The sequence below is a fragment of the Pseudophryne corroboree genome (genome assembly GCF_028390025.1).
Source record: "Pseudophryne corroboree isolate aPseCor3 chromosome 3 unlocalized genomic scaffold, aPseCor3.hap2 SUPER_3_unloc_6, whole genome shotgun sequence".
Classification (NCBI taxonomy): domain Eukaryota; kingdom Metazoa; phylum Chordata; class Amphibia; order Anura; family Myobatrachidae; genus Pseudophryne; species Pseudophryne corroboree.
This window is the reverse complement of record NW_026967552.1, coordinates 2690244-2704136: the sequence shown is the minus strand read 5'-3', so window position 1 is coordinate 2704136 and position 13893 is coordinate 2690244. Positions and strand designations below refer to the sequence as shown.

The 13893-nt window shown below is 46.8% G+C and overlaps 1 protein-coding gene across 1 annotated transcript in view; it reads right to left on the bottom strand.

The window, feature by feature from the left end:
• The window catches only part of LOC134984496 (zinc finger protein 850-like), a gene marked incomplete at both ends in the record, with an annotated part of 147111 nt that extends 138961 nt beyond the window's left edge, over nt 1-8150 (bottom strand). The window contains 2 exons of the mRNA XM_063950063.1: nt 6947-7198; nt 7367-8150. Coding sequence (XP_063806133.1) covers nt 6947-7198; nt 7367-8150 — 1036 coding nt within the window. The remainder of the gene's footprint in view (nt 1-6946; nt 7199-7366) is intronic.
• Between the last annotated feature and the right edge of the window lie 5743 nt (nt 8151-13893).

The following is a 13893-nucleotide window of genomic DNA, read 5'->3' as shown; positions in this document are numbered from 1 at the left end:
GTGACTCTAATGCACATGATAATGTACAGGGTATATATGGATAGGATCTTGTATCAGAAAACACTCGACACTCCTGATCAAGATGAGTGTCTGCAACAAGTTAGGCAAACTAGAAGTGAAAACACGTTCCAATGGCCGCCATACTGTCGTGCAGCAATACAGATTGTGCAAACTGGTATTACACATTCACATTTACACAAAGCACAAGATACAAAATAAACAGCAGAAAAAAGACCTAAGCCTTTGGGATGTATTATTTAGGAAGTAAAATAGGATTTTGGTACCTACCAGTAAATCCTTTTCTCTTAGTCCGTAGAGGATGCTGGGGATTCCAAAAGGACCATGGGGTATAGACGGATCCGCAGGAGCTTGGGCACACTGTAAAGACTTAAAGTGGGTGTGAACTGGCTCCTCCCTCTATGACCCTCCTCCAGACCTCAGTTAGAAAACTGTGCCCAGGAGAGATGGACAATTTCGAGGAAAGAATTTATTGTTATAAACACAGTGAGTGTCATACCAGCTCAGACCTCAAACACACCGTAGAACGTGGCATTCAGTAGAATACCAGTCAACGGCATGAATAAAACCCTGAGAGAATATGTAACACAACCCAGGTGTCCACAGAAACAAAAATATGACCCTGCATGCTATGTCATGAACAACGGTAGCAACCACCAGACAGAGAAGACACACCACCAGGGTGTAACCAAAAAGCAATAACTGCAGACACCGTACGCACTGGGACGGGCGCCCAGCATCCTCTATGGACCAAGAGAAAAGGATTTACCAGTAGGTACCAAAATCCTATTTTCTCATACGTCCTAGAGGATGCTGGGGATTTCAAAAGGACCATGGGGTTTATACCAAAGCTCCAAAACGGGCGGGAGAGTGCGGACGACTCTGCAGCACCGAATGAGCAAACATAAGGTCCTCAACAATCCGGGTATCAAACTTGTAAAGCATGGCAAAAACTTTTGACCCCGACCAAGAATCCGCTCGGCAAAGTTGAACCGCCGAGACTCCTCGGGCATTTGCCCAAGAAAATCCCATCTTCCCAAAAGAAGGAACCTCCACGACTTCGGTGACGGCATAGCAGCCGTAGAAGAAACATGCCAGACCGCATCACAGATTCAGCATGTAACAAACTGCATAACGCAGTCTCCCAAAGTAAGCTGGGAACATACCACATAAACAGGGCCTCTGTTACTCCAAACTAAGCCAAATAGATGACTTGCATACTTAAAACCCTGGCTAGAGCAAGGGGGTTTGAACCAGCTAATGCCTAAGTAACCCCCGGCATCAACAAAAGCCTGATTTCTGCGAAACCCCTCTTGGTAGAACTATCAACCGAGTACTCAATTCCTCTCTATCCACCTGAAAGATCAAACAAGGCTCTTGTGGGACAAGACCACCACTTCCGACACCCGCCTTGCGGACGTCGAAGTCAAAAACCTGACCACTTTCCAAACGAGAAAAATTTCCGCAAAAAAACGTAATAGTCTTGCCTTCACATCGGCTTGTAACGTATGGATAAGCACGACCTAGCTGAAAGTCCTCCTTAGGAGCCTTCCTGGATACACACCGAGACACATAATTACTCCAACAACGGTTGTAACGCTGTGCCGTGAGTTCTTTCCAAGCCGTAAGAATTGAAGAAACGACTTCACTGGGAACACCCATTCAGCTTAGGATACGACCTTCAACCGCCCCGCCATTAGACGCAGCCGCGGTAAGTCCTGATACACGCCCTGATCCTGTTGTAACATTACCTCACGTAAAGGAAGAGGGCAGTAATTTTCTATGAGTAAACCATGAAAACTGGATAGCCAACCCTCTCTGGTTAGACCGGAGTTCAGAGGATCATCGATCATCTTACGCTTACCACTGCCAGAAATGTGAAAGCGAAGAGGCCACCTCGACCGACTAAAAACACCCACGGTGTCACAGGGATGTCCGCTGCTATATCCCGAGTGTCTCTTAACCTGGAACCCTCTCCTCGAGGTCTCACGTTGAGGCGAAACGCCAACATGTCCAATTACGACACTGCACAAAGACTTGGCACGTCTGGGAAAGCTTCTCAATAATTACAGTATTTTTCCCGGCTGAATATCATGTCCGCAAAGGAAATCTATGTCTCCGTCGTTTACCTCCGGAATGAAGACTGCTAACATAGCGTTTACCAGACTTCCCCCTCAACTGCAAACAGTGCATCTTCTGCCATTTTCGTTTTTTTTTTTTGTTCCGCCCTAGCGGATTACTTACGCCATTTCTGACAAGGCTTCTGGCAGAATTAACACGGCAGAGCATGAAGAATACGTTCGTCTAAAATAGCTCTTAATTCCAAAACTTACAGCAGACAAGTTTCCCAACCTGACCTCATCCTCTGGAAATACGTCCCTTGCAAAGGACTGCTCCCCAGCTTCGGAGATTTATATGCACGGACACCAAGATCTAAACCTGGATCCCTAACCTTTATTCCTCTAGAAGGAAAAAATCGAGCAGACACCACAGGAGCGATGTCCTGGCCGTTTTGATTATATTCCGGTGGATGCGCAGGTGAGACCCGGACCACATTTCCAACTGGTCCCATGAAAATCACTCTGGTATTAGACCTGCTCTCCGAAAAAAAACCTCATGCAGCATCTTCTTAATGGAACCTATTGATGAGGTGTCACCTCAAAGTCGATCCAACTCTGGAACCTCAGACCTCTTTCCACAGGAAAACACCAAACCATAACCGGTCAGTATCTACTCTGAAAAACACTTCTGACATCTGCGTCGTTGGGAACAACAGGCCAATTTCTGCGTCGAAGAACCGTCAGAGATAAACAAGGATATGCACCTTTTTACAGGGACAACCAGACAATGTCCTGAACGTGACGCACCTCTGTAATGCGTTGCGTGTTACCTCCCCTTCCATAGGGGAGAGGCAAAATCTATTAGAAAAAACAGTAAGGGGAAACAACCGTAACTCAGAATGTTCCCCTTTGGCTTCTATAAATAACTCACATGTCGTAGTCTATTCCTAGACGAACTGAAAATTAGTGGACAAGTGGTCACCGAAGTGGGGACCAGCCAGATAGACTCAGCGACAAGTGGTGTATGTAGTGGAAACAGAAACTACGTCCACTTCTGCGAACCTAACAAGGCTGCAGAACACTTACCTTTTCACCTTCCACTGTCTACACAGAAAAGGAAAAAGAAAAAGAACGGTCTCGAACCGGTTATAGACTGCATCCCACAAAAGAATGCGTCATCCACCGTTGTGAAGGAGGTTAACTCACGAATTTAGCCTTATCAGCGGATACCGCCGAGATTAACTGAAGAGAGGCCACATCAAACAGCTGTATACCTCCCACCAGCATCTCCTGGAGACGACCTCCGCATTTTTACGGTCACACCACCTACTGTCACGTGGCAGCCTGCAGTAATGTTATAAGGAAAAATAAACATAGGCAAGCCCTACCCACTCTGGGCAGGATAATTCTATCGGATGCTTACCCGACTACCACACTCCCTCAAGTGCATACATTGCAAATAAGGTCAAAGTATAGAAATAAAATTTCACTTAGCTGCCTGTGTATGATCCTTTGCGACCGGGCTCTGCGTCGACCAGGAGTTGACTGTCATAGATTTCTCTCCGCGTTGTGAAGAGATTAATATTCGGACTCCTTGAGAGCATCGAAACCAACTCGTCCCGGCCAATCTAGAGCTTAATCAACAGAGCGACCAGCCCATGAGAAGAACACCATTATTTCAGCATTCATGTATATACATCATGTAATACACAATATAACACATATCGTAATCATGCCTATATAAAGTCATATCTACACATAAATACATATAGACATAACCTATACGCAAGTGGATTGTCCAGACCCGTCAGGTCCCTAGTGACAGTAATGTGTATGACCATGTACTGACATGCCCCCCATGTGGATCTACCAGGAACTTTACGGCCGACAGAAACTGAGGAAATGTCGACAGCCCGGAATAGTAAGCGGCAGAATAATCACAATCTTGGAAACCCCAAGGGGTCTGAGGGAAGCATACCTCTACAATTGTAATAACACTCCCCCTACTTATATATAAACAAAATATATAAATACCAATACAGGCACCAGGCAATAACAGCTTGTTAATTCTTTTAGCCAGGCATTACCGTTGATGCCGACAGGGCATCGACCGACCGCCGTGTCTCCCCTAGTGTGTTTACTTGTTTTTTTAAGCACACAAAAGTAACCTGTCAATACTTAGTTGTTTGAATCAAGTACCGGCAAGCGTCGGCGAAACCGACAGTTATCCCCACAGGCGCCTTTGACAAAGCCCTCACACCTGTCGACACACGTCGACTAACCAATAGTGAGTAAATAAAACAGGGAAACAGTGTATTTATGTATTACAACAAGGATTCTGCGTCCATTTATCAATCCTAATGCTGTATGACACCCATACAGCATTAAAACACTCTGTGTCCCCCTTCCTTCTTAGTATACAGCAAGTCCCGGTGGGGAACTTTGGAATATGGCGCTGACCCCTCTGTGAGGTCTAAGCTCCGCCCCTTCCCGGCGCACTTAAGCCCGCTCGACAAAAAAATAATTATATATATATATATATATATATATATATATATATATATATAACCCTATATTGAGCCGGGGGACCCTATACACAGGGAGATTACACCTCTGGGAGGGCAACACAGTCCAAACATTGCGTTCCCCACTGTTTGTTCTTGGCGGGGCCAGCAGGGAAAAATGGCGCTGACTCAGTGTGTGAGGCTAAGCTCCGCCTCTCTCGGCGCGCTATAGCCCCCCTGGATCTGAAAACCAAAATAGGCCGAGTACTAAATATAGGGTATATATATATATATATATACTCAGCACCATGCTGCTCAGGGTGCCCCCCTGCGCGCCGTGCACCCCAGACAACGTTCGGGAAGCGGGAGTTCCGGCGCATCGCGCACCTGCCGCTCTCAGGTGGGTCCCCGTGTGCGGCGCCCGGGAGATCTAACTATCTATGCTGCCCCGGGCGCCACCACATCCCGGCGCCCTGTACCCCATGGCGGCTGACGGGGTCTGTATATGGAGCCCCCGGCAGCGAGAGTAAGAACTGTTAAAACTGATTCGCTGCCCAGGGCGCCCCCCCCCCCCCTCGCGCCCTGCACCCGTATAAGCGGTGGCGGGGAAATAATTAAAGTATAATGGCGGGGGATGAACCACGGTACCTCGGCACCTAAATGCTTTTTTTTTTTTGCCAGTTGTTCACATTAAGCAGACCAGTAACATGCGCCCAAGGCGCTCCCCCCCCCAGCGCCCTGCACCCTGTGAGTGCCGTTGGTGTGTGGGAGCATGAAGAGCAGCACTACCACTGTACTTCCATTACTGAAGTCTTCTGCCGTCTGAAGTCTTCTTTTCTTCCAATACTCACCCGACTTCTTTCTTCTGGCTTCTGTGAGGGGATTGACGCCGTGGCTCCGGGAACAAGAAGCTAGGCGCACCAAGTGATCGAACCCTCTGGAGCTAATGGTGTCCAGTAGCCGAGAAGCAGAGCCTTGAAACTCACAGAAGTAGGTCCTGCTTCTCTCCCCTCAGTCCCACGCTGCAGGAGCCTGTAGCCAGCAGGTCTCCCTGAAAATAAAAAACCTAACATAAAGTCTTTCAGAGAAACTCAGTAGAGCTCCCCTAGTGTGTGACCCATCACTCCTGGGCACAAAGGCTAACTGAGGTCTGGAGGAGGGGCATAGAGGGAGGAGCCAGTTCACACCCAGTTTAAGTCTTTACAGTGTGCCCAAGCTCCTGCGGATCCGTCTATACCCCATGGTCCTTTTGGAATCCCCAGCATCCTCTAGGACGTATGAGAAATAGAGGTACATTAATGAAAAGCGTGAGTAACAGTCATCAGTCTGCTTGTGAAGGTCTCTAGAGTGCAGGCCTCTTGGACTGTGCAAGGCAGTGAGTTCCATGGTCAGGGCTACAAAGCTAAACATTCAACCCATAAATGAATGACAGGAGATTCTTGGTACTGCTGGTAACAGTCCATCTGTAGAAGCAAGCAAGCAGGGCAGTAAGGAGACAGAAGCTGCTTCTAGTACCTTGGACCATGTAATGTTGAGCTGGGAAAGTCAGTTAGCCAATTATGAAATAGATTTGTCATCTTACAGGCAGCCAGTGAAGGGAGTAGAGAATGGGTGTTATGTGGCAGGAACGGGCTGGTTAGGTAACAGCTTGGCTGCTGCATTCTGTACTAGCTGCAAGCTCTGTAATTCTTTTGCTGGTAGACCCAGGTAGATGGCATTGCAGTAGTCTATGAACTTCTGAGGGAATCAAGTGCTTGATTCTGGCTATGGTCCACAGATGGAAGAATGAGGATTTGTATGTGGCAGATACCTGATGTCTGTGTCAGCCACATACCAGGACAACACAAAGATTCAGCACATGTTCAGTATTTTCAATTCTGTACACCAAAGCATAAATCCAGATGGTTGGTAAAGTCTTGTCCTTTGTTGGTGAGCTTCTATTATGTTTCACAAAGACTGAGTCACAGCCAACTGGCATCATCCACCCATGGCGCTCAGCTAGACAACCATTTAGGATTGGTATTAGGTTCTCAGTACATGGAGCAAAAAGCAGGTCATCTGCATAGCAGTGGTAGACCAGGCCAAGACGTCTGATTATATCACCCAGTGGTAGCATTTATATTGCATAAAGCATAGGAGATAAGGTTGACCCTTGAGGAACATTGCATGACAGTGATAATTATACTCCAGAAGATGTAAATGGTTCCGTATTTGGGTAATGTCTAATATGTTCAACAAGAGCGGATTTATTTCTCTCACAGCATGAAAATGGCTTTTCACCTGTGTGACTCCTCTGATGTGTAACAAGATTTGATTTATATGCAAAACATTTCCCACACACAGAACAGGAATACGGCTTCTCACCTGTATGACTTCTCTGATGTAGAACAAGATTTGATTTCTGTGTAAAACATTTCCCACACTCAGAACAGAAGTATGGCTTCTCACCTGTGTGACTTCTCTGATGTTTAACAAGATCTGATTTCCGTGCAAAACATTTCCCACACTCAGAACATGGAAATGGCTTCTCACCTGTGTGAGTATGCTGATGAATATCAAAATGTGATTTGAATGCAAAACATTTCCCACACTCAGAACAGGAAAACGGCTTCTCACCTGTGTGACTTCTCTGATGTGTAACAAGATCTGATTTCCGTGCAAAACATTTCCTACACTCAGAACAGGAATACGGCTTCTCATCTGTGTGAGTATGCTGATGAATATCAAAATGTGATTTGAATGCAAAACATTTCCCACACTCAGAACAGGAATACGGCTTCTAACCTGTGTGACTTCTCTGATGTCTAACAAGAACTGATTTAAATGTGAAACATTTCCCACACTCAGAACAGGAATACGGCTTCTCACCTGTGTGACTTCTCTGATGTCTAACAAGAACTGATTTAAATGCGAAACATTTCCTACACTCAGAACAGGAAAATGGCTTCTCACCTGTGTGACTACTCTGATGTGTAACAAGAGCTGATTTCTGTGTAAAACATTTCCCACACTCAGAACAGGAAAACGGCTTCTCACCTGTGTGACGTCCCTGATGTCTAACAAGAACTAATTTACATGCGAAACATTTCCCACACTCAGAACAGGAAAACGGCTTCTCACCTGAGTGACTTCTCTGATGTGCAACAAGAGCTGATTTCCGTGGAAAACATTTCCTACACTCAGAACAGGAAAATGGCTTCTCACCTGTGTGACTACTCTGATGTGTAACAAGAGCTGATTTCTGTGTAAAACATTTCCCACACTCAGAACAGGAATACGGCTTCTCACCTGTGTGACTTCTCTGATGTTTAACAAGATCTGATTTCCGTGCAAAACATTTCCCACACTCAGAACATGGAAATGGCTTCTCACCTGTGTGAGTATGCTGATGAATAACAAAATGTGATTTGAATGCAAAACATTTCCCACACTCAGAACAGGAATACGGCTTCTCACCTGTGTGACTTCTCTGATGTCTAACAAGAACTGATTTAAATGCGAAACATTTCCCACACTCAGAACAGGAAAATGGCTTCTCACCTGTGTGACTACTCTGATGTGTAACAAGAGCTGATTTCTGTGTAAAACATTTCCCACACTCAGAACAGGAAAACGGCTTCTCACCTGTGTGACTTCTCTGATGTGTAACAAGAACTGATTTAAATGCGAAACATTTCCCACATTCAGAACATATCAGTGGCCTCTCACCTGCCTTAGCTGGATGATGGGTAATAAGCTTTGTGTTCTGTGTAAAACATTTGGCATCTACAGAACAGGGAAACTCTGTATCTACTGTCAGAGCTGTAACAGATGCACCAATATCAGAGTGATCAGGAGAACATTCCCCAGGATCAGGGGGATCAGCTGATAGAGCTGGATGTATAATTGGGGTAATGGGGTTATCTCCTGGAGAATCCTGTCTACTGTCATTATCTGTTATTTCAGAATCCTGGGATACCATTAGATGTCCTTCTGAGATATTTCTGCTTGTGTGTCCATCTGCTGGAAATAAAATACATTATGGAAATATAAAATGAGTAGACAAGACCCAGGGTGTTACAGGATACAATATATAATTCTATAACTGACATGTTTTACCTGTAATCATTGCTTTTATGTGTATATATAAAAAAAAAGATAGGATGCTTAGACTGGAGCTTGATCAACACTGAACGCTCATGTGGGATTACTAGAGGCGACATGGACGCTCATGTGGGATTCCTAGAGGTGACATGGACGCTCATGTGGGATTACTAGAGGCGACATGGACGCTCATGTGGGATTACTAGAGGTGACATGGACGCTCATGTGGGATTACTAGATGTGACATGGACGCTCATGTGGGATTACTAGAGGTGACAAGGACGCTCATGTGGGATTACTAGAGGTGACATGGACGCTCATGTGGGATTCCTAGAGGCGACATGGACGCTCATGTGGGATTCCTAGAGGTGACACGGACGCTCATCTGGGATTACTAGAGGTGACACTGATGCTCATGTGGGATTACTAGAGGCGACATGGACGCTCATGTGGGATTACCAGAGGTGACATGGACGCTCATGTGGGATTACTAGAGGCGACATGGACGCTCATGTGGGATTACTAGAGGCGACATGGACGCTCATGTGGGATTACTAGAGGTGACATGGACGCTCATGTGGGATTCCTAGAGGTGACACGGACGCTCATGTGGGATTACTAGAGGTGACACTGATGCTCATGTGGGATTACTAGAGGCGACATGGACGCTCATGTGGGATTACTAGAGGCGACATGGACGCTCATGTGGGATTACTAGAGGTGACATGGACGCTCGTGTGGGATTACTGGAGGAGACATGGACGCTCGTGTGGGATTACTAGAGGTGTCATGGACGCTCATGTGGGATTACTAGAGGTGACATGGTTGTAATAATAAAACACCAAAGAAGAGAAAATGCTGTCCTGCTTGCGCACTAATAAATAATAGGATTTTAATACCTACCAGTAAATCCTTTTCTCTGAGTCCGTAGAGGATGCTGGGGTCATCAATAGAACCATGGGGTATAGACAGGATCCACAGGAGAAATGGGCACTTTAAGACTTTAATAAGGGCGTGAACTGGCTCCTCCCTCTATGCCCCTCTTCCAGACCTCAGTTATAGGAACTGTGCCGAGGGAGACGGACATTAGGTTGGTTTATATGAAAAGAAGAAACCACCTTCGGCAGAAACTGTTGACGAGTTCTCAACTCTGCTCTATCTTCATGGAAGATCAAATAAGGGCTCTTGTGAGACTAGGCCGCCAATTCGGACACCCGCCGTGCAGATGCCAAGGCCAATAAAATTACCACTTTCCAAGTGAGGAATTTCAAATCCACCTTTTGAAAAAGGTTCAAACCAGTGAGATTGAAGGAACTGTAACATCACGTTAAGGTCCCAAGGTGCCACAGGAGGCACAAAAGGAGGTTGGATGTGTAACACCCCTTTTGCAAACGTTTGCACCTCAGGAAGTGAGGCCAATTGTTTCTGAAAGAAAACTGACAATGCAGAAATCTGTACTTTAATGGATCCTAATTTAAGGCCCGCATCCACTCCAGCTTGTAAAAAGTGGAGAAAACGTCCAAGTTAAAAAATATCCGCAGGAGCCTTCTTGGACTCGCACCAGGAAATATATTTCCTCCAAATGTGGTGATAGTGTTTTGCCGTAACATCCTTTCTAGCCTGAATAAGAGTGGGAATGACTTCACTGGGAATTCCCTTCTGGGCTAGAATCTGGCGTTCAACCGCCATGCCGTCAAACGTAGCCGCAGTAAATCTTGATACTGACACGGCCCCTGCTGTAACAGGTCCTCTCGTAGAGGAAGCAGCCAGGGATTTCCTATGCGTAAATCCTGAAGATCGGGATACCAAGCCCTCCTTGGCCAATCTGGAACAATGAGGATCGTCGGAACCTTTCTTCTTCTTATCATTTTTAACACTCTCGGAATGAGAGGAAGTGGAGGGAACACATACCGACTGAAACACCCACGGTGTCACCAGAGCGTCCACCGCTATGGCTCGAGGGTCCCTAATTTTGGAGTTTCTTGTTGAGACGAGACACCATCATCTCTACTTGGGGAGTACCCCAGCGACTTGTCACTTCTGTGAAGACTTCTGGATGAAGTCCCCACTCTCCTGGATGGAGATCATGTCTGCTGAGGAAGTCTGCTTTCCAGTTGTCCACTCCTGGAATAAAGATAGCTGACAGAGCGCTTAGATGTTTCTCCGCCCAGCGGAGAATCCTTGTGGCTTCTGCCATTGCTGCTCTGCTTTTTGTTCCGCCGCGGCTGTTGATGTAAGTTACTGCTGTTACATTCTCCGACTGGATGAGGACGGGTCGACTTTGAAGAAGGCGTTCCGTTTGTAGAAGGCCGTTGTAAATCGCCCTTAATTCCAGAACGTTTATGTGGAGACAAGTCTCCTGACTTGACCATCTTCCTTGCACCCCAACCCCGGGGACTTGCATCCGTGGTCACTAGAATCCAATCCTGAATACCGAACCTGCGTCCCTCGATGAGGTGAGAACTGTGCAGCCACCACAGCAGTGATATTCTTGTCTTTGAGGACAGGACTATCGTCCGTTGCATGTGTAGGTGGGAACCGGACCACTTGTCCAACAGGTCCCACTGGAATACTCTGGCATGGAATCTGCCAAACTGAATGGCCTCGTAGGCTGCCACCATCTTTCCCAGCAAGCGAGTGCATTGATGTATTGACACTCTGGTTGGTTTTAAGATTTGTTCCCGAGCTTTTTCTTCCGGAAGAAAAACTCTCTGTAGTTCTGTGTCCAGATTCATCCCCAGAAACGACAGGCGGGTCGTAGGGATCAACTGAGATTTCAGCAGGTTGAGGAGCCAGTCATGTTGTTGCAACACCTTCAGGGACAGTGCAATGTTCTGTAACAACTTGTCCCTGCATCTGGCTTTCATCAGGAGATCGTCCAAGTATGAGATAATCATGACACCTTGCATGCGAAGAAGAATCATCATCTCCGCCATCACTTTGGTGAAAATCCTCGGAGCCATGGACAGCCCAAACGGCAACGTCTGAAATTGGTAATGACAATCCTGAACCGCAAAGCGAAGGAAGACCTGATGAGGAGGATAAATGGGAACATGTAGGTAGGCATCCTTTATGTCTAAGGAGACCATAAAGTCCCCTTCCTCCAGACTGGAGATCACTGCTCTGAGAGACTCCATCTTGAATTTGAATTTCTGCAGAAAGAAATTTAGGTCTTTAAGGTTGAGGATCGGTCTGACCGAGCCGTCCGGCTTCGGAACCACGAATAAGCTGGAATAAAAGCCTTGTCCCTGTTGCGCAGGGGAACCGTGATAATGACCTGGTTCTGACACAATTTTTGTATTGCGTCGCACACTACCTCTCTGCCGGTCAGAGAAGCTGGCAAGGCTGATTTTAAAAATCGGCGAGGGGGAACGTCTTAAAATTCTAGTTTGTACCCTTCTGACACAATTTTTAAAATCCAAGGTTCCAGGCCCGAGCAAACCCAGACCTGGCTGAAGAGCTTGAGATGTGCCCCAACCGGCGAGGACTCCCGCAGGGAAACCCCAGCGTCATGCGGTGGACTTGGCAGAAGCCGGGGAGGACTTCTGTTCTTGGGAGGCAGAGAAGCCTGGGTTTCTTTTACCTCTTTCCCTGCCTCTAGCAGCAAGGAAGGCAGAGCATCTTCCTCTTCGGTATCTATTGGGCCGAAAGGACTGCATTTGATGATGCGTTTTCTTATGTTTTGGGGGAACATAAGGTAAAAATGACGATTTTCCAGCAGTAGCTGTAGAGACTCGGTTTGTAACCGGTAGGTATTAAAAATAAGATTTTACTCACCGGTAAATCTATTTCTCGTAGTCCGTAGTGGATGCTGGGACTCCGTAAGGACCATGGGGATTAGCGGCTCCGCAGGAGACTGGGCACAAACTAAAGAAAGCTTTAGGACTAACTGGTGTGCACTGGCTCCTCCCATTATGACCCTCCTCCAGACCCCAGTTAGGATACTGTGCCCGGAAGAGCTGACACAATTTAGGAAGGATTTTGAATCCCGGGTAAGACTCATACCAGCCACACCAATCACACCGTACAACTCGTGATACTATACCCAGTTAACAGTATGAAAACAACGAAGCCTCTCAACAGATGGCTTCTCAACAATAACCCGTTAGTTTAACAATAACTATATACAAGTATTGCAGACAATCCGCACTTGGGATGGGCGCCCAGCATCCACTACGGACTACGAGAAATAGATTTACCGGTGAGTAAAATCTTATTTTCTCTGACGTCCTAAGTGGATGCTGGGACTCCGTAAGGACCATGGGGATTATACCAAAGCTCCCAAACGGGCGGGAGAGTGCGGATGACTCTGCAGCACCGAATGAGCGAACTCTAGGTCCTCCTCAGCCAGGGTGTCAAACTTGTAGAATCTTGCAAACGTATTTGACCCCAAACAAGTAGCTGCTCGGCAAAGTTGCAAAGCCGAGACCCCTCGGGCAGCCGCCCAAGAAGAGCCCACCTTCCTCGTGGAATGGGCTTTTACAGATTTAGGATGCGGCAGTCCAGCCGCAGAATGCGCAAGCTGAATTGTGTTACATATCCAGCAAGCAATAGTCTGCTTCGAAGCAGGAGCACCCAGCTTGTTGGGTGCATACAGGATAAATAGCGAGTCAGTTTTCCTGACTCCAGCCGTCCTGGAAACATATATTTTCAAGGCCCTGACTACGTCCAGTAACTTGGAGTCCTCCAAGTCCCTAGTAGCCGCAGGCACCACAATAGGTTGGTTCATGTGAAACGCAGATACCACCTTAGGGAGAAACTGGGGACGAGTCCTCAATTCTGCCCTATCCATATGGAAAATCAGATAAGGGCTTTTACACGACAAAGCCGCCAATTCTGACACACGCCTGGCCGAGGCAAGGCCAACAGCATGACCACTTTCCACGTGAGATATTTTAAATCCACGGTCTTAAGTGGCTCGAACCAATGTGACTTCAGAAAACTCAACACCACGTTGAGATCCCAAGGTGCCACAGAGGGCACAAAAGGGGGCTGAATATGCAGCACTCCCTTAACAAACGTCTGAACTTCAGGCAGTGAAGCCAGTTCTTTCTGGAAGAAAATCGACAGAGCCGAAATTTGGACCTTAATGGAACCCAATTTTAGGCCCATAGTCACCCCTGACTGTAAGAAGTGCAGGAATCGACCCAGGTGAAATTCCTCCGTTGGGGCCTTCCTGGCCTCACACCAAGCCACATATTTTCGCCATATGCGGTGATAATGTTTTA